Genomic DNA, 24,908 nt, shown 5'->3' with positions numbered 1-24,908 from the left:
TGCTGGAATGAGCGGGAAGTGTCGTGTTCCCCGTTTTATAGTGTGTATGCTCTTGCCTGTGATTGGCTGTGATTATGTGTGTGTATTGATTGGTCCGTTGATCTGTCCATCAGTGTGTATGTATGTTTGCACCATGATGTTTATCTGAATATCATGACACCACCAACTCAAATACTGACACTGCATATGATTTAGATGTATTGCATAGAGGTAAGATCTGCATAGTGTGACACTGGGCACAACTGCAAGTAGGGGGGGGGAGGTGAGTGCATATGCCAGCATGCTGGAGGGTAAGGTCAAACACTGGTTCTGCTGCAGAAGTCTTGGATGAGGAGTTTGGTAGACTAGACTGTAGGAAAAGTCTGACTGATATAAACCTGGTCTTGACTTTTAAACATCATGATATATACATATGTTCATATTAAAATAGATAATTAATGTGCAGATAAACAATCATCAGATTTTATTTAATCATATTGTTGAATTCATTAAAGTTAACATAGTCCCAGATTACCATCGGCTGCTGACTGGTCATGAGTTAACCTGAGGATCGCCACACCTCTGTACTGTAATCAGGGGCAAGGTTGAGAAGGGCAGGGCCTTCATGAATAACCTCAGCCGGAACCCGGAATTGAATCCATGCTGTTGGCCTCGCTCTGCATCACAAACCAGCTGCCCAGCCAACTGAACTAAACCAGCCACCAGAAAAAGAAACTTTACAGTTGTGTTCTGAGGAATTCTGCTGAAACAGCACATTTCCAAACAGTATCTCTGATTCTCAAACAACGGAAATCTACCTCTGTAAGCATTCACATAATGTCGGCAATGAATCTACAATATCTAGGCTGTGATATTTTTAAGCAGTGGCACTTTTTGCCTTTGAATGGATACTTCTTTTTTTTTTTTAAATATTTTATTGAAAATTTTTGGTCAACCAACACAGTACATTGTGCATCCTTTACACAACATTGTAACAATACAGATAATAATGACCTTTTTAAATTTAAACAAAAACAACAACAAATAAATAAATATTAAATAACAAAAAATAAAAACTAGCCCTAATTGGCAACTGCCTTGTCTCAGGCCACCCCCCCCCCCCCATCCCCCCCCCCCCCCAAGTCCTGGGCCGCTGCTGCTGCCTTCTTTGTTCTCCCCTATCTATCTTTCCGCAAGATATTCGACGAACGGTTGCCACCGCCTAGTAAACCCTTGAGCCGACCCCCTTAGGACGAACTTAATCCGCTCTAACTTTATGAACCCCGCCATATCATTTATCCAGGTCTCCACCCCCGGGGGCTTGGCTTCTTTCCACATTAGCAATATTCTGCGCCGGGCTACTAGGGACGCAAAGGCCAAAACATCGGCCTCTTTCGCCTCCTGCACTCCCGGCTCTTGTGCAACCCCAAATATAGCCAACCCCCAGCTTGGTTCGACCCGGACTCCTACTACTTTCGAAAGCACCTTTGTCACCCCCATCCAAAACCCCTGTAGCGCCGGGCATGACCAAAACATATGGGTATGATTCGCTGGGCTTCTCGAGCACCTCGCACACCTATCCTCCACCCCAAAAAATTTACTGAGCCGTGTTCCAGTCATATGTGCCCTGTGTAATACCTTAAACTGAATCAGGCTTAGCCTGGCGCACGAGGACGACGAGTTTACCCTGTTTAGGGCATCTGCCCACATCCCCTCCTCAATCTCCTCCCCTAGCTCTTCTTCCCATTTCCCTTTTAGTTCGTCCATCATAGTCTCCCCTTCGTCTCTCATTTCCCTATATATATCCGACACCTTACCGTCCCCCACCCATTTCTTTGAGATGACTCTGTCCTGCACCTCTTGTGTCGGGAGCTGCGGGAATTCCCTCACCTGTTGCCTCGCAAAAGCCCTCAATTGCATGTACCTGAATGCATTCCCTTGGGGCAACCCATATTTCTCGGTCAGCGCTTCCAGACTCGCAAACTTCCCATCCACAAATAGATCTTTCAATTGCGTTATACCTGCTCTTTGCCACATTCCATATCCCCCATCCATTCCCCCCGGGGCAAACCTATGGTTGTTTCTTATCGGGGACCCCCCCAGTGCTCCGGTCTTTCCCCTATGTCGTCTCCACTGTCCCCAAATCTTCAGTGTAGCTACCACCACCGGACTCGTGGTATAGTTCCTTGGTGAGAACGGCAATGGGGCTGTCACCATAGCCTGCAGGCTGGTCCCCCTACAGGACGCCCTCTCTAATCTCTTCCACGCCGCTCCTTCCTCCTCTCCCATCCACTTACTCACCATTGAAATATTAGCGGCCCAATAATACTCACTTAGGCTCGGTAGTGCCAGCCCCCCCCTATCCCTACTACGCTGTAAGAATCCCTTCCTCACTCTCGGAGTCTTCCCGGCCCAAACAAAACCCATGATACTCTTTTCTATCCTTTTGAAAAAAGCCTTCGTGATCACCACCGGGAGACACTGAAACACAAAGAGGAATCTCGGGAGGACCACCATCTTAACCGCCTGCACCCTCCCTGCCATTGACAATGCTACCATATCCCATCCCTTGAAATCTTCCTCCATCTGTTCCACCAACCGCGTCAAATTTAGCCTGTGCAATGTGCCCCAATTCTTAGCTATCTGGATCCCCAGGTAACGAAAGTCTCTTATTACCTTCCTCAACGGTAGGTCTTCTATTTCTCTACTCTGCTCCCCTGGATGCACCACAAACAGCTCACTCTTCCCCATGTTCAATTTATACCCTGAAAAATCCCCAAACTCCCCAAGTATCCGCATTATTTCTGGCATCCCCTCCGCTGGATCCGCCACATATAGTAGCAGATCATCCGCATATAAAGATACCCGGTGTTCTTCTCCTCCCCTAAGTATTCCCCTCCATCCCTTGGAACCTCTCAGCGCTATCGCCAGGGGCTCAATCGCCAGTGCAAACAGTAATGGGGACAGAGGACATCCCTGCCTTGTCCCTCTATGGAGCCGAAAATATGCCGATCCCCGTCCATTCGTGACCACACTCGCCACTGGGGCCCTATACAACAGCTGCACCCATCTAACATACCCCTCTCCGAACCCAAATCTCCTCAACACCTCCCACAGATAATCCCACTCCACTCTATCAAATGCTTTCTCGGCATCCATCGCCACTACTATCTCCGTTTCACCCTCTGGTGGGGCCATCATCATTACCCCTAACAACCTCCGTATGTTCGTGTTCAGCTGTCTCCCCTTCACAAACCCAGTTTGGTCCTCATGAACCACCCCCGGGACACATTCCTCTATTCTCATTGCCATTACCTTGGCCAAGACCTTGGCATCTACATTGAGGAGGGAGATTGGTCTGTAGGACCCGCATTGTAGCGGATCCTTTTCCTTCTTTAAAAGAAGCGATATCGTTGCTTCTGACATAGTCGGGGGCAGTTGTCCCCTTTCCTTTGCCTCGTTAAAGGTCCTCGTCAGTAGCGGGGCGAGCAAGTCCAAATATTTTCTGTAAAATTCAACTGGGAATCCGTCCGGTCCCGGGGCCTTTCCCGTCTGCATGTTCCTAATTCCTTTCACCACTTCTTCTACCGTGATCTGTGCTCCCAATCCCATCCTTTCCTGCTCTTCCACCTTGGGAATTTCCAGCCGATCCAAAAACTCCATCATTCTCTCCCTCCCATCCGGGGGTTGAGCTTCATACAATTTTTTATAAAATGTCTTAAACACTTCATTCACTCTCTCCGCTCCCCGCTCCGTCTCTCCACCTTCGTCTCTCACCCCCCCTATTTCCCTCGCTGCTCCCCTTTTCCTCAATTGGTGTGCCAGCAATCTGCTCGCCTTCTCTCCATATTCATACTGTACACCCTGCGCCTTCCTCCATTGTGCCTCTGCAGTGCCTGTGGTCAGCAAGTCAAATTCCACATGCAGCCTTTGCCTTTCCCTATACAGTCCCTCCTCCGGTGCTTCCGCATACTGTCTGTCCACCCTCAAAAGTTCTTGCAACAACCGCTCCCGTTCCTTACTCTCCTGCTTCCCTTTATGTGTCCTTATTGATATCAGCTCCCCCCTAACCACCGCCTTCAACGCCTCCCAGACCACTCCCACCTGAACCTCCCCATTGTCATTGAGTTCCAAGTACTTTTCAATGCATCCCCTCACCCTTAAGCACACCCCCTCATCCGCCATTAGTCCCATGTCCATTCTCCAGGGTGGACGCCCTCTTGTTTCCTCCCCTATCTCCAAGTCTACCCAGTGTGGGGCATGATCCGAAATGGCTATAGCCGTATATTCCGTTCCCCTCACCCTCGGGATCAATGCCCTACCCAACACAAAAAAGTCTATGCGTGAATAGACTTTATGGACATAGGAGAAAAACGAGAACTCCTTACTCCTAGGTCTACTGAATCTCCACGGGTCCACCCCTCCCATCTGCTCCATAAAATCCTTAAGCACCTTGGCTGCTGCCGGCCTCCTACCAGTCCTGGACTTCGACCTATCCAGCCTTGGTTCCAACACCCTGTTAAAGTCTCCCCCCATTATCAGCTTTCCGGTCTCTAGGTCTGGGATGCGTCCTAGCATTCGCCTCATAAAATTGGCATCGTCCCAATTCGGGGCATACACGTTTACCAACACCACCATCTCTCCCTGTAATTTGCCACTCACCATCACGTATCTGCCCCCGTTATCCGCCACTATAGTCTTTGCCTCGAACATTACCCGCTTCCCCACTAATATAGCCACCCCCCTGTTTTTCGCATCCAGCCCCGAATGGAACACCTGCCCTACCCATCCTTTGCGCAACCTAACCTGATCTATCAGTTTCAGGTGCGTTTCCTGTAACATGGCCACATCTGCTTTAAGTTTCTTAAGGTGTGCGAGTACTCGTGCCCTCTTTATCGGCCCGTTAAGCCCCCTCACGTTCCACGTGATCAGCCGAGTTGGGGGGCTTCCCACCCCCCCCCCCTTGCCGGTTAGCCATCATCTTTTTCCAGCTTCTCGCCCAGTTCCCACGCAGCTGTATTTCTCCCAGACGGTGCCCCCCCGCCCATCCTTTCCCGTACCCACTCCCCCCTTTCCCCAGCAGCAGCAACCCAGTAATTCCCCCCTCCCCCCCCCCCCCCCCCGCTAGACCCCCCGCTAGCGTAATTACTCCCCCCATGTTGCTCCCAGAAGTCAGCAAACTCTGGCTGACCTCGGCTTCCCCCCCGTGATCACGGCTCGCCCCGTGCGGCGCCCCCTCCTTCCTGCTTCTCTATTCCCGCCATAATTATCATAGCGCGGGAACCAAGCCCGCGCCTCTCCCTCGGCCCCGCCTCCCATGGCCAACGCCCCATCTCCTCTCCCTCCCCACCTCCCCCCATCACCACCTGTGGGAGAAAGAAAAGTTACCGAAAAGTTACCATACCGCAGGATTAATCATACAATCCCTCTTCGCCACCGCCCCCCCCACTCGTCCCACCACTTTGTCCAAACGTTCATTTTCGTAGTCCAATCATTCCAATTTTTCTTCTACAATAAAAGTCCACGCTTCATCCGCCGTCTCAAAGTAGTGGTGCCTCCCTTGATATGTGACCCACAGTCTTGCCGGTTGCAGCATTCCAAACTTTATCTTTTTTTTGTGAAGTACCGCTTTGGCCCGATTAAAGCTCGCCCTCCTTCTCGCCACCTCCGCACTCCAATCTTGATAGACGCGGATCACCGCGTTCTCCCATTTACTACACCGAGTTTTCTTCGCCCATCTAAGGACCATTTCTCTATCCTTAAAACGGAGAAATCTCACCACTATGGCTCTGGGAGCTTCTCCTGCTCTCGATCCTCGCACCATAACTCGGTATGCTCCCTCCACCTCCAACGGACCCGTCGGGGCCTCCACTCCCATTAACGAGTGCAGCATCGTGCTCACATATGCCCCGACGTCCGCCCCCTCCACACCTTCAGGAAGGCCAAGAATCCTCAAGTTGTTCCTCCTTGCGTTATTTTCCAGTGCCTCCAACCTCTCCACAGATCGTTTCTGGTGTGCCTCCTGTATCTCCGACTTCACCACCAGGCCCTGTATATCGTTTTCATTCTCTGCTGCTTTCGCCTTCACGACCCGAAGCTCCTGCTCCTGGGTCTTTTGTTCCTCTTTCAGCCCTTCAATCGCCTGTAATATCGGGGCCAACAACTCTTTCTTCATTTCCTTTTTTATCTCCTCCACGCAGCGTTTCAAAAACTCTTGTTGTTCAGGGCCCCATATGAAACTGCCACCTTCCGACGCCATCTTGGTTTCTGCTTGCCTTCCTTGCCGTTGTTCCAAAGGATCCGCTGCAATCCGGCCACTTTCCTCTCCTTTTTCCATCCGTGTCCAGGGGGAACACCCTTCTGGTTTACCGCACGGTGTTTTCAGCCGTTAAAATTGCCGTTGGGGCTCCTATCAAGAGCCCAAAAGTCCGTTTCACAGGGAGCTGCCGAAACGTGCGACTCAGCTGGTCATCGCCGCACCCGGAAGTCCTGAATGGATACTTCTAACTGTCTGAAAAAGGCATTGTTGATAGGAGAGAAATAGGCACAAACACAGGGGCGGATTCTCTTCGCCCGGGGCCGGGCCGGAGAATCCCCGCGACAGGTGCGAATCACGCCACGCCGCCCCGACGCCGGCACGCAATTCTCCGCAGAGCCATTGGCACCGGTGTGGTTGGCACCAGTCGGCTCCCCGCCGATTCGCAGCACGTGATGGGCCGAGCGGCTGTCATAAAAACGCCCAATCCCGTCGGCGCCCTCCACACCTGCTCTCAGCCGGCGGGAACTCTGCGTGGAAGGGTCGGGGTGCGGCCTGTGGGGTCTGACCCCGGTGGGGGGCCTCCGATGTGGCCTGGCGATCGGCGGGCCGGCCTCTCTGGCTGGGGGCCTCCTTTCCTCCGTGCTGGCCCCTGTAGTCCTGCGCCATGTTGCGTCGGGGTCGTCGCGTTGAAGGAAGTCACTGCGCATACACGGATCCTGCGGCGCCCAGTTCGCGCCGGGATCAGCAGCTGGAGCGGCGTGAACTGCTTCAGTGCCGTGCTGACCCCCTGTAGGGGCCAGAATTGCTGATCCTGTGGCCGTGTTGACGCCGTCGAGAAACGCGACGGCGTTTCCGACGACGTCAATACTTAGCCTCAGGATCACAGAATCCCGCCCAGGGGATCCATTCTTCCTCTTGCAATTTGCCTTTATACCTGTGCATCTACTTTTAATGTCAAATTAACTAAGGTTTGAAAAGCGCTCTCCGATATTATTCAGTCGCATATGAGGACAGGTTGGTTCCTTGTCACGTCCTCTTAAAGGTTCGATGGTCAATTGATCTCCAGGTGCCAAGGAGACAATGCTACTTTATCCTGTCATCCGGTATTTAATGTTCCCTCATTGCAGCCTACGTTCACTTTGTATGGCACCTCCATGTCTCGGTTTCTCTGCATGTTTTATGTTCAGATGATCACAGTTACTTCTTGTGGGGGAGTGTGACCCAAGGTTGGAGAGTGGGGAGAATAACACCCCAGTTAATAACACCCTCAATGTTAGTCCTCCAGTGGGACCTCTGCTGCTGTTCTTCAATAAGAATGTTTGAATGTTCGCTTTGCTAAATTAACGCATGAATACTTTGTTAAAAGCCACTGAAATAACGTCTTGTGTGTTACAGACGCAAGAATTCATCGACAAAGGTTTCATCCTCTGTCCTAAATGATTTTGAAAATGATTACAGTACAGATGAAGAAAGTCTGTATGATACAGGGTTTAAGTTGTCAAAGGACAATAACTTGTAGGCTCGAACCCAAACCAGTGCTTAGTCATTGGATAAAGGAAAGCAGCAACATGATGGCATAATTAACTCTACCAGGCACTGCATCCTGTCCTAGAATTTTGTATTGAACTTCTTCATTATACTGCTACTGTTTGAAACATGAAATGTTGTAAACGCATGTTCACTACTGCCTCATTGGATGCCATGCTGGGTTTTTTATATTTGGAGTCCTTTGGACAGGCAAAGGAAGGTCATATTTTACTGCTTATTCAGTTTGAAAGGAATTTATATATGTGTCAACTTAAAAACAAGACACAATGATTAGCAGTCAGTTTTTAAATGTGTACAGGTTGTAAATAAATTTTAAACGACAGAAATTATTTTCCTTTATTATTTAAACTGTTAAAGTGCCAAAAATACTTTGGCCAATTTCTTTAATGGTTGATGTATTAACCGTGTGCTTTTGCGGCCAATTTTCCCTTGCCCCTAAAAACACTAACTTTTCACCGGGGTATGGTCTTTTGCACTGATGATGCATTTTCACATGTTAGTTCTAGCCCAGTGAGGGTTGTGCTATTTGGACTACAGACAGGCTTTATATCACAAACTGGAATCCACTAAGCTGCATTTCCATTGGGTTGCATTGCAGCGGCAAGGAGCAGGATCCTGACCTTCTCCCTCCTGCTCCCACTCCCTAACGCAAAGGCCAATTATCGTGCCCCTGACCTAGCTCAGCCAAGACCAGCTCAGTCAGTACTTTCATGCATTGGAACTGGGTACTTCCCGGTTGTTCTGGCACAGCTGCTCATGGCACAGCTGGCTGGGCCATCAGGAGTGCGGAGCCTCGACAGGTGTTGCAAATGCTGTGCATCAGCTCCTTCAATTGTCCTAGCTACCATGGAACTAAACCATGGAGAGAAACACAGCCTGGATTAATTTCCCCCTTTCTGTGTGGAGTTAGTTGACCTACACGGAGGGTGGCTGTAGGTGTAACTACAGTTAATCTCAGTGCCCCGGGCTGGAAAGGCAGAAACTATATTTGGTTTAATGTGGTTGTCCGCTGACCCCTGCTGGGAAACGTCTTTTTTTCCAGACAGGGACAGCTAGGGAACTTACTGATACTTGGGGGAAAAATTAAAAAATGTAGTGTGCCCAATTATTTTTTTTTCCAATTAAGGGCCAATTTAGCGCGGCCAATCCACCTAACCCTGAACATCATTGGGTTGTGGGGGTGAAACCCACGCAGACACGGGGAGAATGTGCAAATGCCACCCGGACAGTGACCTGGGGCTGGGAATCGAACCCGTGTCCTCAGCGCCGTAGGCAGGAGTGCTAACCACTCTGCCACGTGCCGTCCCTCTGGGGGTGGGGAATTTTAACCCTCACATCCTGCTGGGCGAGGGTTTATAAAAAATAAAAAAAAATGAAATGCGAAATCCACCTCCAAATCGTTGACAGAAGTGGTCAGGTTTTCCATTTATAGAATTAAAATCAGTTCTACGGAGGTATGATGCGTGCCCTAGACCTTGGGGTAATTTTAACCCCAGAAATTGATGGATTTGGGTGGGGTGAAAGATTAAAACACTTGAGAATCAGAAACAGGAATGCAACCCCCCCCCCCTCAATCCAGAGGGACAAGGGGGAGGAGACAAATTCATTTTCAAGAGGCGGGTCCATCCTTGAAACCTGTTCACATAGTTTCTATATTTAATCCATTTGAAAAATGAAAATGAAATGAAAATCACTTATTGCCACAAGTAGGCTTCAAATGAAGTTACTGTGAAAAGCCCCTAGTCGCCACATTCCGGCGCCTGTTCGGGGAGGCTGGAACAGGAATCGAACTTGGTCTGCTTTCAAAGCCAGCAATTTAGCCCTGTGCTAAACTGCCATTTAGCAGTTTTGTGAGCCTCCAGGAAACCTGACAGGCAAAGGGAGCTGAGAAGGGTTGAGTTCATCAAATAAAGTGCCTGTTTAGCACTGATTGTGGGCCAGAAGAAACAGGAGTGTTTCCGTGAGTTACAACTTTTTAAAAAAAAAATTTTATTAAAGTTTTTCATAAAATATCAATAACAAAATGAGAAAGAAAAAAGAACCCAACAGGGTTAAGTACAAAACACAATCTAAACAAGCAACCCCTCCCCCCCCCCCCCCCGTACATAAATAATAAATTAACATTAACACCCCGACTTAACACAACTGGTGTATACACCCCCTCAGACCCTCCAGTGTAAATAACATAAACAAAAATAAAGTAAACCCCCTCCCCCCCCGAGCTGCTGCTGCCATTGACCAATGTCTATCGTTCTGCCAGAAAGTCTAAGAACGGTTGCCACCGCCTAAAGAACCCTTGTACCGACCCTCTCAAGGCGAATTTCACCCACTCCAATTTAATGAACCCTGCCATATCGCTGATCCAGGATTCCACGCTTGGGGGGCCTCGCATCTTTCCACTGAAGGAGAATCCTTCGCTGGGCTACCAGGGATGCAAAGGCCAGAATTCCGGCCTCTTTGTGAGTTACAACTTTTAAGCAGCAACCACCCCCACCTCCATAATTCACCACTTCCCATGCAACATCCAACCGTAACCCACAATCCCCATGATCACTGACCACCAAGTTTCTTCAATTCCTTGATCTCTCTCCCAACTCTCCTGACCCCCACAACCTTCCCATCGCACGATCTTTAGCCTTGACGGTCACATAACTGAAACTACTGTCTTTTTGGTGAGATTTCTGTCAGCCAAGCTCATTTTTATGCAGGGATTCTGTTTGTTAAAAAGAAAAAGTGGATGTCGTGGGATTACAATTTAACATTGTTTGGGAAAATGCGCCCTTGCAGATTTCCTGTCTGTAGTCGCATTCCGCCACCACAGCCCCCTGGATATTGTGGCCTTTATCTCTGTTCCAGACTGAACAGTAGTCAGTTGGGAAATCCAGTAGCTAAAGGGAGGGCAGGCCAGCTGGATGGAACAGATAAGTGCCTTTCCGGCACTGATTGGAGCCTCCCATCCTCTGGCCTACCAAATGTTCCTGCTTCCAGTTCATGAATCAGCCCCTTTCACATGATTTGGGGGGGGGGGGGGCATTAGGAACCATTGTCCAGCCTGGGTGGCACAAGCACACCTTCCAAAACGCCTTCAATGTGGCTCGCTATAATTGGTGAGGTTGAAACAGAATTGAAAAGAGGTCACCCCCTGTTAAATTCAGCAGGACCTATAGGAAATCTATATTTCTGGCTTACCTGGCCTCTTACCCTCCCCACCACCTCCTTGCTGCTTCGCCATTATTATGAGATATTTTGCATCTGAAGAATAATGAGGGGGGACCCCATTTTGTGGAACGGTATCCTAGCAGGGAGAGATGGGGGAAAGAATTGGAAAGAAAGGATCGCTGACTCCTGAGGATTACACAGTTCCTTACACAGTAGACATAGTTAAAATTAATGCCATTCAAAAAGTAGAAGGAAGTTACAACCATTTTCAACAATGGCCTTGCTGAAGCAGGTCCTGTGAATTATGTCTCTTATTTTTTACAACAGTACATCTGCCATTGAGTATTTCTTGCTTTTGATATAACCTAAATAATATTGCAATATCTGAAATGTCATTGTTCTAAATGTTTTCTAAAGTGTGACCTCCAGCCAATGCTCGGTTTTTACTCTTCATTCAGCATCAGTTACTCACAAACTGTTTTAGTTTTCATGTTTGGTTCAGTGTGAAAGTTATCCGGGAATATTTTGATATTTGCCACCTTAGTCCGGATAACAGAATGACTTTATATCTATACATATATATATATTGTATAAAATTATTTTGCTAAACTGATTTTTATTATTCCAGTATCATATAATGGAAGCTAAAATAAATGCACACTGTTGAGTGACAATCAATAAAGTGCAATATATCTGCAAACATATAATGTGATTTGTTGTGCCAGGAGGATGAGAGAGGTGAATAGTTGTATTTGGATGTCATATACTAAACCTGAATGTCTTACTCTACATCTGCATTTACTAGTTTCTGTAGTGGGCACTAGAATTGGACAACATTTAAGTGCCTTTAAACACTGAAGCTACCTCCATGCATGTAAAGCTGTAAGGCACCGATTGCTACAAATAAAGTTTTTAAAACCACATTTATCTGCAGTTGTTATTAAACATATTGTTTCTGCTCATTGTGACTATAAAACTCAAGATGTCATTGTTTGCGGCGCTGAGGACCCGGGACCGATCCCGGCCCCGGTTCACTGTCTGTGTGGAGTTTGCACATTTCCCCCGTGTCTGCATGGGTCTCACCCCACAACCCAAAGATGTGCAGTGTAGGTAGATTGGCCACGCTAAATTGCCCCTTAATTGGAAAAATAAATGAATCGGGTATTCTACATTTATTTTTTAAAAAGATGTCATTGTATGACAAACAGTGAACACTTCCTGAAAGCAATTTTAACTTTAAGGGGTAGATCAAAAAAAAGGTTTTGTGCAGATTACATCATTCTAGCATGGCAAAAAAAATTTCAATTACCGTATATCAGAATTATTTGTTGCTGAGACTGTGGCATAGTGGTAATCCCGAAGCCCAGGCTTAATGCACGGTTCAAATCCGACCACACCGGCTTGTGAAATTTAAATTCAACTAAAAAAAATCTGGAATTGAAAACTCGTCCCACCCATGAAACTATCGTTGATTTTTCTTAAAAACCCATCTGGTTCACTTAACGTCCTTTAGGGAATGAAATCTGCGGTTGACTCTTGACTGCTTTCTGAAATGGCCCAGCAAGCCACTCAGCACAAGGACATTAGGGATGGGCAGCAAATGCTGGCATTGCCGGCAATGCTCACATCCCTTGAAAGAATAAATAGAAGTTGTGATCTTTTTGATTTCTGCACTTTAAAAAAAAAAATACCATTGATCAATGGTTTTTATTGCAGCTTGACCGTTGCTTGAGTTTTGGCGTTCTACAGCACCAGACCATAAAGCCAGTTTCCGTCTTTTATTCTATAAAAGAATTATGTATTATAATAATCTTTATTATTGTCACAAGTAGGCTTACATTAACACTGCAATGAAGTTACTGTGAAAAGCCCCTAGTCGCCACATTCCGGCGCCTGTTCGGGTACACAGAGGGAGAATCCAGAATTCTCAGCCGGTACGGGAATTGAACCTGCGCTGCTGGCCTTGTTCTGCATCACAAACCAGCTGTCTAGCCCACTGAGCTAAACCAGCCCTGTTAACATTCAGCAATGTAATTTTGTCATATCAAATTGAAGTGTTGGCAGATGAGGCAAATTATCAAAATGTTGGGCAGGATGGGATGATGATTCCCACAATGTACATCTCTGCATCGCAGCTGAAATAAGTAAAAAATTCTTCACCAGGGGTAATTTTTCTTTGAAGAAATATTTTGAATAAATTCAACTCGAGGCATTCATCAAGTTGGAAAGTAGTTTGCCTAAAATGAGGCCCATTCTAAATGTTACAAAATGTTCCATTGACCAGACATAATGACTATTCATTGTTTAGAATAAATGCACCATTCACAGATAAATTAGTTGATGGTCCCTGTTAAACTGTCTCCTACCTTGAGAGCTTCATGTAACATGGATTATAAACTAATGTCCAAGAAGAAAGCCTCAAGTACGATTGATCCTGTTGACCAATACTGGTGTCAAACATAGATAATCCAATTCTGTACCATTACTTTACCTACAATGCAGGATATCCAATTGTGGCTACTTCATTGCAGTAAATAGAACATACAACATACAGTGCAAAAGGAGGCAATTCGGCCCATCAAGTCTGCACGGACCCACTTAAGCCCTCACTTCCACCCTATCCCCGTAACCCAATAACCCCATCTAACCTTTTTGGACACTAAGGGCAATTTAGCACGGCCAATCCACCTAACCTGCACGTCTTTGGACTGTGGGAGGAAACCGGAGCACCCGAAGGAAACCCATGCAGACACGGGGAGAACGTGCAGACTTCGCACAGTGACCCAGTGGGGAATCGAACTTGGGACCCTGGTGCTGTGAAGCCACAGTGCTATCCACTTGTGCTACCGTGCTGCCCAAATACATGTCTTGTAAAGTCACTGCTCTGCTGTGTAATACTTGCGGAGGATTCGTTGGCATATTGGGTTGTTAGGATAAGCAAACATTATCAGAAGGAAGTTTAGGAGGCCCAAGGTTCCCTGGTTTGGCTAAATCAGGGACATATCAAGATCCTTTCCTGTTTAGAGAGTGATTTCAACTTGAGTTGTGTTAAGTGTGGATTTAACAGTCCAGTGAAACAATCAGTGCACTGGTTACTTTTTCCAACCTCGTCGTACGATCCTCCTTTGGTTTTGCATTTCTCCAAGAGCAATGTGGATAACCTCATTCATGTGAAACTTTGTCTTGTGATTTGCCTTTCCTATACAAACTAGCTTCTGATGCCCTCTACCGGCTTCTCCAGTAGAGGCAGCAGAGTCCTGATTTGGTCCACGAAAATAACCATGTTTTAATGAGTTATGCAATATTTAAAATTAAAAACGGTCATATCCAAACAGTGTTATATTTAGCACTCGTGCTACTCCATTCCCTGCCTCAAGACCACTATCCTGTTATTTTCCCCCTCTTATCTACCCCAGCATATCATTAAATCTCCACCCACTGTTTTATCCTGTCACTGTTTTACTTCAAACTGGTTTAGCTCAGTGGGCTAGACAGCTGGTTTGTGATGCAGAAGAAGGCCAGCAGCGCGAGTTCAATTCCCGTACCAGCTGAGAATTCTGAATTCTCTCTCTGTGTACCCGAATGTAGCAACTAGGGGGCTTTCACAGTTACTTCATTACAGTGTTAATGTAAGCCTACTTGTGACAATAAAAATATTATCCCCTGTCTGTCTGCCCCACACTGTCCCTTGATGATGTAAATGTACAAATGCCGTCTGACTCTGCCAGCAAGCGTGACTCCACAGTAACACCGCCATGGGGCTCTCTGCCTTGCCAGCCCCACATTAAGTCTATCACCAAGCCTGCTTTCTTCGCTGGGTTTTTAATCAAGATCACACTGTGTCTTCAATCTTGTCTTGTTTTAATTATCCCACCATCAAACAGTCTTTTGGGGGAGAGGATTCCAGATTTTTCTATCCTGTTTGTGAAAACCTGCATCCTGTTGTCTTTCTCCAATTTAAAAATTCTTTCCCCATGTGCTCCTTCTCACCTTTTTGCACAATTGGTGAATATCTCAAAAGAAGAGATTGGGAAGTCCCCCCCCGCCCCTCCCAGGGTAAAAACGTCTTCATCTCACTGCTGTTGATGGGATCTTGCTGGGTAGCCACATTTGATTTACTCAACAGCTGCCCCCTGCTGTGTGTGTTTTCAGCAGGGGGGCACAGAAAATACGAGGAGTGTTCAGCTCATCACCTTCCCTCCCACCCCACCCCCTGAGTGTTCCCTGAAATACATTAGGTGGACAGGTGCTAAAATCTGTATTTAAATAAAGAATTAAATGTCAATTGGGCTTTTTAACCAAGCCATGATTAAATAGCGGACTGTACGCTGTCATGATATTCAAACACACACATCATGATAGACACACCAACAGACAAATCAGAACACACAACACCACAACCAATCACAGACAAAGACAGGAACCATATAAAAGCACAAACACGACACCTGGTGGACAGTATTAGCTGGAGACAAGGACAAGGACAGACCTGTTACACGACACACTCAGGGAGACAGCACGTGCAGAGTATCCAGAACGAACTGTATATAAGAGTTAAAATAAAATAGAGTTGTACCACATACAACTGTGTTGGCTCATCTGTGCACCAGAGCACCCAACACCACATGGTACAGGAGTGGATCGATACCTGCCGGCATACCTCAGTGTACACAGACAGCCAGTAGTGCCCAGGCAAAATGTTACAGCTCCCAGTTCTGCAGCCGCTCCAGTGCCACGGCGATCTCCGCGAAAACTGGCGGCGATTCCGGCAAGTGTTCGAATTGTTCCTGGTGGCAGCTGAACTCCAAGACCTGGATGATAGCGAAAAAATTGAATTTCTCCTCACCATCGCCGGTGCAAGGGCAAGAGAAATATTCACAAGGTTCAGGTTCTTCAGGAGGCAGCAAAGGTACGATTACCAGGCAGTCCTGGACAAATTCTCCAAGTACTGTGAAGAAAACGCACTCCAATCGGCAAGTAAAGGTAAGAAAAGCGGCAGTACTCACCTCGTGGCCGGGATCCCGGAGCCCGAATTCCCAGAGGCCGAAATCCCGGGCCTGAGAGAGGGCTGGGTCGAGGTGGGTGGCCATCTTGCTAAAGGTATCACGCTAGCACAGTTGCGCGAGCAGTGCGCAGAACCGGAAGTTTTATTTGCGCATGCGCGAGATGCTGCGCATGCGCAGTCAAGAAACGGCCATCGGTAAAGGAACAGCGATCTGAGCATGTGCAGTCACTTCCTACGTGCTACATACCGAGCGTCAGGATGTCAGAGGCCCCAGACCGCACCAATTTAAAGGGGAAATGTCCCAAATCCAATTTAAAAGGGAAACGTCCCAAATCAAAAAAACAAAAATCTGTTAAAACAACCTTCCCTCACCTGGAATGACGGCACATTGCCGCAAATTGACCCAGGAGATGAATTTGACCTCCGAAGAGCTGTCCGACAAGCAGTTACCTACGCACAAGCCGATGATTCCGACCTCGAATACTTCGATGACGATCTTTACAGTGTTTCGGGACCTCGCGAGCCCAATGATAGCTCCGTGGTCCTATACGACTATGACTCGGACGAACCTTTCGTGTTGCACATTGGCGGCCCCCACATTGAATCCGACGCAGATGCGGATTCATTTTTCAGATTTGAAGATCTTCAACCCAGCAGATATGACGTCCCAACTTATCAGTGCCGGATGATCCTGCAGCCTGACATTAACAGACAGGGAGCGGTGCAAGCCCACGGAGAGCGCTCTGCTGCCACACAGAGCATGGTCCACGTCCCGCTCAGCGTTCCCGACTCTATGAAAGAAGACATGCAAGACTCCAGAGTGCAGTCCTTGCATGAACAAGAAGTGACTCCAGAGTCACAAGCCTCCACAGCGATCTCGTGGACAGACTCCACAAAAGAAAAAACGCTTGACTCCGATGCGCAGTCCTTGCAGGAACAAGACCATGAGGGTCTAGCAACCTCTCCTGACCAACCAGCGGCAGACGATGCAAGTCTGCCATGCTCACGTGAACAGCACGAAGGCTATGACAGCCTACCACGCTCCACTGCACAGCAGCATGACCATGACGGTTTCTCATGCTACAATGAAGGGCACAGCGCTGATGACTGTTCAAGCCCAACTGAAGACAAGCCAAAGGAATCTCCTCTTCCAAGCCCGAAGGAAAAAGGTTCATGCGCTGACCTTCAGAATCATTGTAGCCGAACCGAGATTAATAATGCTGCACGGTCACAGAAGGATACTGAGGATTTGCTAAAGAAATTACCTGTATGTTTAACTTGCAAGGAGCAGACTGAGAATTGCCAGTGTTTTAGTACGAAAAAAAAAAATGGACAAGACATTGATCCTCAGTTAATGGAAATAACACAACCTGAATCATACCTACAGCAGGGACAAATGTCTCCCTTCAACTCAACACCGCAGAGTCCCAACTTCGGAGTCCAGCAGTTAGTCAGTAATGACTCTTCAAACCTTGAGGGGAACATTAACTGCATTGAATCTAAACACACTCCACTGATAAATGAGCAGAACATTGGAGCAAGAATCCTGAGGACACCGACATTGAGTAGCCAGATAACGAATTTAAAACCCGCAGCAGTTTCAAGTGAACCAAGTGTGCTTTCCACTAATCGTGAAGATGCAGATAAGGTCGACCCGATTATCCATTGTACCACACTAACCCCAGTGATTAAGCAGTTATGTATGGGGAGTATAATGTGGGCAATTGAGAACAGTAAAAGAGAGACTGTGACCATGCCAGTCCCAGCAAAATCAGACCCAGAGACCATGAAGGCATGTGCATTAGACAAAGATACATATGAGGTACCTGAGAAGAAAAGTGAAACAGAATGTTCTTTGGAAAATAGTACAATGTCGATAGAAACATTGGATCCTATATTCGAGACCATACATATGGGAGAATTTGGGGGTAATAAACTAGGTTCTGCAATGTCTGGGGGAAGATTTAAAATTCCAAAGAAGAAAAGCCCAAATGTAGGACAACGGCAAGACAATGACAGTCCACCGACATGGTGTGCACCACCAGATGAAAACTCTGACAATTTACCCAACCCTAGTGAACAGCAAGCTGCTAATGAGGATCTATCCACGGGATGTGAGACGAGTGACGACAGCATCCCACTTCCCATGCAAAAGGTGCAAGGTGACAGACCTCGCCTAGTGCGTACCGAGGCACTCGACGATCATGGTGGGACCACTGACGACTGCGGTGGCGGCGCACCGCTTCCACCCTCGATGGCTCGAGCCTCTCCACTGGTCGGTGCATTCCTGCATGTTCCGACTCCAGAAGTGCAGCTTCAGGGAATCTCGGCTGCCTCCAGTGAACCTGTTGGGACTCCGGACGGGGAGCATCGACGGAAGGCAGACCGGACTCCAGATGGGGAGCAGCCAAGCGCCGACTCTGATTCGCGTACGCCAGACCTTGCTCCGGACGGGTGGTGTCGCGGCCTCGGTGATGGCACGCTCATGGTGACGGCGGATGCCACGGCGACAGGGAATGGATCGCGTGGCAGTCCCACTGGGTCGGCAGTGGCGACCAGCACTGGCGGTCCAAGACGGACACACCAATTCGCGCCATCGCCAGACGTTGATGCGAGCGACAATTCTCTCTCCAAGGCGACATGCTTCGACGTTTCTCTGCGAATTCGCCCTTCCGGCACAGCAGGTGGCCGGAACCAGCGTGCACGGTCTCGGCCAACTTCCACATATGGCACATTCATCGCTTTGCATGACATTAGTGATGGTGCTTATTCAATGGCAACGACCCATCGGCTACAAGATGCCGTCCACCACAAACATAAAAAGAAAAAAAGACTCCACCTTGTTCCTGGTATGCAGGGCGGATGGATTGGTGCGTAGGCGCAGTCAGCGAGCTTTGCGCCACCTTCCACGCTCGCAACTGAACCGTACGCACACGCCGGATCCTCCACTGGTTCCCAAGGATGACTTCGTGGAGATGCCATGGATCATGCCCCTTCCATCGCCACCCGTGACCAGGCCACAGCAGCTAAAATCCTCCCCATGCAGAAGCTAAGGCTGTTTCTGGGACCTTGCCACCTGTCAAATCCAGGGCAAACTTTATTGAAGCAGACAAGTATTTTCTCCCTTTTAAGATGGCATGCCAGTCGAAATGTCCCCGCATAGTCAGCACATCATCTGACTGTTTACAGAAATTAATTGATAGAATTATAGAGACAATATGTGGTTGTTCTCAAGGACCAAAAACCGACGAAGGTGTTCAGTTGCAGATAATTAAGGCCTTACTAACTACAGTAACATCTCAGCACATAGAAATACACGAAGGAACTGTGTTACAGGCTGTTAGAACGCGCTACAATATTCACCTGGCCAGCACAAAAACGTAATAAACCAAACCACAGCCAAGGCAACACCAACAAAGATGTTGAATGTTATATTTGCACGAATGGAAAACCAAGCACTGCACGAAGTACAACAAATGGAAAACATAGAACATAGAACATAGAAAATACAGCACAGAACAGGCCCTTCGGCCCACGATGTTGTGCCGAACCTTTGTCCTAGATTAATCATAGATTATCATTGAATTTACAGTGCAGAAGGAGGCCATTCGGCCCTTTGAGTCTGCACCGGCTCTTGGAAAGAGCACCCTACCCAAACTCAACACCTCCACCCAACACCAAGGGCAATTTGGACATTAAGGGCAATTTATCATTGGCCAATTCACCTAACCCGCACATCTTTGGACTGCGGGAGGAAACCGGAGCACCCGGAGGAAACCCACGCAGACACGGGGAGGACGTGCAGACTCCGCACAGACAGTGCCCAAGGCGGAATCGAACCTGGGACCCTGGAGCTGTGAAGCAATTGTGCTATGCACAATGCTACCGTGCTGCCCTTGAGAACAAATAAATCTACACTATATCATTTTACCGTAATCCATGTACCTATCCAATAGCTGCTTGAATGTCCCTAATGTTTCCGACTCAACTACTTCACAGGCAGTGCATTCCATGCCCCCACTACTCTCTGGGTAAAGAACCTACCTCTGATATCCCTCCTATATCTTCCACCTTTCACCTTAAATTTATGTCCCCTTGTAATGGTTTGTTCCACCCGGGGAAAAAGTCTCTGACTGTCTACTCTATCTATTTCCCTGATCATCTTATAAACCTTTATCAAGTCGCCCCTCATCCTTCTCCGTTCTAATGAGAAAAGGCCAGCACCCTCAACCTTTCCTCGTAAGACCTACTCTCCATTCCAGGCAACATCCTGGTAAATCTTCTTTGCACCTTTTCCAAAGCTTCCACATCCTTCCTAAAATGAGGCGACCAGAACTGTACACAGTACTCCAAATGTGGCCTTACCAAAGTTTTGTACAGCTGCATCATCACCTCACGGCTCTTAAATTCAATCCCTCTGTTAATGAACGCGAGCATACCATAGGCCTTCTTCACAGCTCTATCCACTTGAGTGGCAACTTTCAAAGATGTATGAACATAGACCCCAAGATCTCTCTGCTCCTCCACATTGCCAAGAACTCTACCGTTAACCCTGTATTCCGCATTCATATTTGTCCTTCCAAAATGGACAACCTCACACTTTTCAGGGTTAAACTCCATCTGCCACTTCTCAGCCCAGCTCTGCATCCTATCTATGTCTCTTTGCAGCCGACAACAGCCCTCCTTACTATCCACAACTCCACCAATCTTCGTATCGTCTGCAAATTTACTGACCCACCCTTCAACTCCCTTATCCAAGTCATTAATGAAAATCACAAACAGCAGAGGACCCAGAACTGATCCCTGCGGTATGCCACTGGTAACTGGGATCCAGGCTGAATATTTGCCATCCACCAACACTCTCTGACTTCTATCGGTTAGCCAGTTCGTTATCCAACTGGCCAAATTTCCCACTATCCCATGCCTCCTTACTTTCTTCATAAGCCTACCATGGGGAACTTTATCAAATGCCTTACTAAAATCCATGTACACTACATCCACTGCTTTACCTTCATCCACATGCTTGGTCACCTCCTCAAAGAATTCAATAAGACTTGTAAGGCAAGACCTACCCCTCACAAATCCGTGCTGACTATCCCTAATCAAGCAGTGTCTTTCCAGATGCTCAGAAATCCTATCTTTCAGTACCCTTTCCATTACTTTGCCTACCACCGAAGTAAGACTAACTGGCCTGTAATTCCCAGGGTTATCCCTAGTCCCTTTTTTGAACAGGGGCACGACATTCGCCACTCTCCAATCCCCTGGTACCACCCTTGTTGACAGTGAGGACGAAAAGATAATTGCCAACGGCTCTGCAATTTCATCTCTTGCTTCCCATAGAATCCTTGGATATATCCCGTCAGGCCCGGAGGACTTGTCTATCCTCAAGTTTTTCAAAATGCCCAACACATCTTGCTTCCTAACAAGTATTTCCTCGAGCTTACCAATCTGTTTCACACTGTCCTCTCCAACAATATCGCCCCTCTCATTTGTAAATACAGAAGAAAAGTACTCGTTCAAGACCTCTCCTATCTCTTCAGACTCAATACACAATCTCCCGCTACTGTCCTTGATCGGACCTACCCTCGCTCTAGTCATTCTCATATTTCTCACATATGTGTAAAAGGCCTTGGGGTTTTCCTTGATCCTACCCGCCAAAGATTGTTCATGCCCTCTCTTAGCTCTCCTAATCCCTTTCTTCAGTTCCCTCCTGGCTATCTTGTATCCCTCCAATGCCCTGTCTGAACATTGTTTCCTCAGCCTTACATTAGTCTCCTTTTTCCTCTTAACAAGACATTCAACCTCTCTTGTCAACCATGGATCCCTCACTAGTCCATCTCTTCCCTGCCTGACAGGGACATACATATCAAGGACACGTAGTACCTGTTCCTTGAACAAGTTCCACATTTCATTTGTGTCCTTCCCTGCCAGCCTATGTTCCCAACAAAGTAGAGACTTCGGCAACAGCATCACCTCCAACAGTCCAATGTGAACCAGTGTGAACCCAAATCTCCACAGCTGAACCGGCTTGAGGACCAGCCTATTCTTGAGGCGGTCACCCATTAGACTGGACTTATAACGCTGTTCATACGTTCAAAAAGTTAAACACTACTGTATTATAACCTGTTGTTGTTTATCGTTCCAGATATCGTCTGACCGGACCACTGTTCAAGTTTTTTTTTTTTTCTCGCATTCATGTTTTGTTATGGTACAACCTTGTTAGTGTGACGCACCCGACATCGCCCCATGTAAATAGTTACGTCATATACACATGCTGTACACAACACACACACACACACTCTTAGATGCACTCACGACACGATCATATTTATAACCACGTAGGCACATATCTTTGTAAAAAGGGGGATGTCATGATATTCAAACACACACATCATGATAGACACACCAACAGACAAATCAGAACACACAACACCACAACCAATCACAGACAAAGACAGGAACCATATAAAAGCACAAACACGACACCTGGTGGACAGTATTAGCTGGAGACAAGGACAAGGATAGACCTGTTACACAACACACTCAGGGAGACAGCACGTGCAGAGTATCCAGAACAAACTGTATATAAGAGTTAAAATAAAATAGAGTTGTACCACATACAACTGAGTTGGCTCATCTGTGCACCAGAGCACCCAACACCACATACGCGATGGGCCGAATAGCCAAATTCTGCTCCTGTGTCTTATGGTCTAATTGACTGGGATATTAGGCTGCCCTTTGCCATAATACAGTTGGCGTGGGCAGGCCATTTATTGAGACCAAGTTGAATAAAGGGGTGAGGGAAAGCAGGGGGATCATCATCAATTATGCTGGGGGCAGCCCTCATAAGATGTCACCCCCACCGTGTTCCTCGTCGCCTGCCCTCTTAAACCTACCTCCTCTCCCTGCTGTAGCCATGTAAAATGGCTGATTCCCGATTAGAATGGTCAAACCCCGATCTAAAATGGCGAACGGAAGAGGCTGATGGGAAAATCAGCCAACAGGACTCAAACAGACAGCTGCAGGTAAAACAGTGTATTCGCCTCTGGGGAAGTCAGCCCAGACCGATACCTGCAGCCATCAACATCACAACAACCCAGTCATCTGCATAGTAAGCAGCCATCCCTGGGAACAATTGCTACAAATTAGCAATTGAAAGCCGACCCAGACCTTTCGGCGCCAGCAGGGGCTGACACAAAGAAAGGTAAACGACCACCCCCCGATCAAGGAATCGCCCCATTGTTGGAGCATATCGAACTAAGTGATTGGGACCAAGTCCAATCACTTGGAACCAGGTACGAGGTCTGCCCCGAGAGGCGGGAAGCCCCTGGGGACTATAAGAATAGGGGCCAAGTTCAACTCGACCCTTCTTCTCCTGCTCGCAACCTTCAAGACCCTTCGACAAGAAAACTGTAAGTCTTACTCCAGCGATCGCTACCAGATAGGCGCTCCTGACTATCGACTTGTACCAGCTTTTGAATCCCGCAGGCTCAGAACCAATTCGAAAGACCATTCGTTTTCCTGACCTGGTGGGCCATTTCCAAAGTTAAGTATTGGCCTTTAGTGGTAGGTAGTAGTCTAGAAGTAGGATTATTGTATAAGTATTAATTGCTGTATATAATAAATGAGCGTTGATTTAACTCTTACTAAGCAGTGTGTTGCATTATTAATCATTACTTGGACTTGAACCACGTGGCGGTATCCGAAAGATACCTGGCGACTCATGAGCAAAGGTGACAGAATTAGAGCTAATAAAACTAAGGCTAAAACGAGCAACATTTTGGCGACATCCTGATGGGACCCGATCTAGAATTGGAAAACCACTCCGGGAGAACCCAAGAAATTTTGAATTAGAATCCAATTGGAAACAAAAAAACAACAAGTGTTCAAGCAGTTCTGATTAATAAGTCATAATTCGGAAGTGTGTGTATGCATGCGTAACTAACAGGGCTATAAGGTAAAACTGATAGATTTTTGTTGCGTCAAAACGTTCGTAAGTCTGTAGTTTCGGAAATTAGCGCAAACCGTACCCGCATCTACGACACCACCTTAGCCCCCTGTTCCAAATTTAAACGAAGCAAGCGGATAGGAAAAATAGCCATGCAGGCAATGCAGCGCTTCATGAACTCTTGAGGAATTTGCGGTCGCAGCGACCAGCAGCAGTAGAGTGGGACAGTGTCCCATTTGGGAAGAGGAAATCTGGAAATATCTCAAGGGCAAAGGATGGCCCATGTGGAATGATTTATGCGATAATAACGAATCAGGTCCCGGAAGTATAGGGCATACTTGGTGGGAGAACCTGAGCGAGATTCATAAAAAGAGCTTAGCGAAAGCTCGCAAGCCGATGGCAATCGTGTCCTGTTTGGCACAATTGCGAGGCACAGAGGAGGTCGTCAAGACGCTCCGCAAAGAATTAGAGGGCATACATCGGATGAGTAAAGTCGATGTTTGCGAGGTTGAGAAAGAAAACTAAGAGTTAGGAAGGAAATTAGCAGCAAAGGATGAAGAGGTGGCTGACGCCAAACGGGGTCACCAGTCTTGTCTGGCGCATTTAAGCAGTTTCCAATCCCAGTATGACGAGGCCTATCCGGACACGCAGCGTGCGGTCCTGGTAAGGAAAGAAACAGAAAAGCAGGTGGAGACGCTACAGAAACAATGTAGTGATCTCAAGGCAGCCTTGAGAGCCCTCCACGCTGCAGCCACAGAACAAAGACAGAACACCATAGACCATGCAAAGTGCCGGAAGCAGATTGTAGAGCTGCAGTCACTGCTTTCTGGTCAGAAAGGATTTCAGGAAACCTTTGGGGAAAAATTAGACCAGGAAGAATGCCCTGATTGGGAAGAGTTACAAGAAACAGCGCAGAGATATGTTCAGGGAACATGTACGCAGGGAAAGCCCCAAAGGAGAAAAGCACCCCAACCCCCCACACAGTAGGTAGTTCAGGCTCCAATGAACCC

General features: G+C 47.5%; 1 protein-coding gene across 2 annotated transcripts in view; it reads left to right on the top strand.

The window, feature by feature from the left end:
* cgnl1 (cingulin-like 1) overlaps positions 1 to 11,868 on the top strand; it is a 191,908-nt gene extending 180,040 nt beyond the window's left edge. For both annotated transcript variants that reach the window (XM_072470717.1, XM_072470718.1), the window contains exon 19: positions 7,634 to 11,868. In XM_072470717.1, coding sequence (XP_072326818.1) covers positions 7,634 to 7,757 — 124 coding nt within the window. In that variant the 3' untranslated portion in view covers positions 7,758 to 11,868. The remainder of the gene's footprint in view (positions 1 to 7,633) is intronic.
* Positions 11,869 to 24,908: the final 13,040 nt, after the last annotated feature.

The sequence above is a fragment of the Scyliorhinus torazame genome, chromosome 12, assembly GCF_047496885.1.
Source record: "Scyliorhinus torazame isolate Kashiwa2021f chromosome 12, sScyTor2.1, whole genome shotgun sequence".
NCBI lineage: Eukaryota > Metazoa > Chordata > Chondrichthyes > Carcharhiniformes > Scyliorhinidae > Scyliorhinus > Scyliorhinus torazame.
Note: the sequence above shows the minus strand (reverse complement) of the source record. Positions and strands in the feature narration are given on the sequence as shown.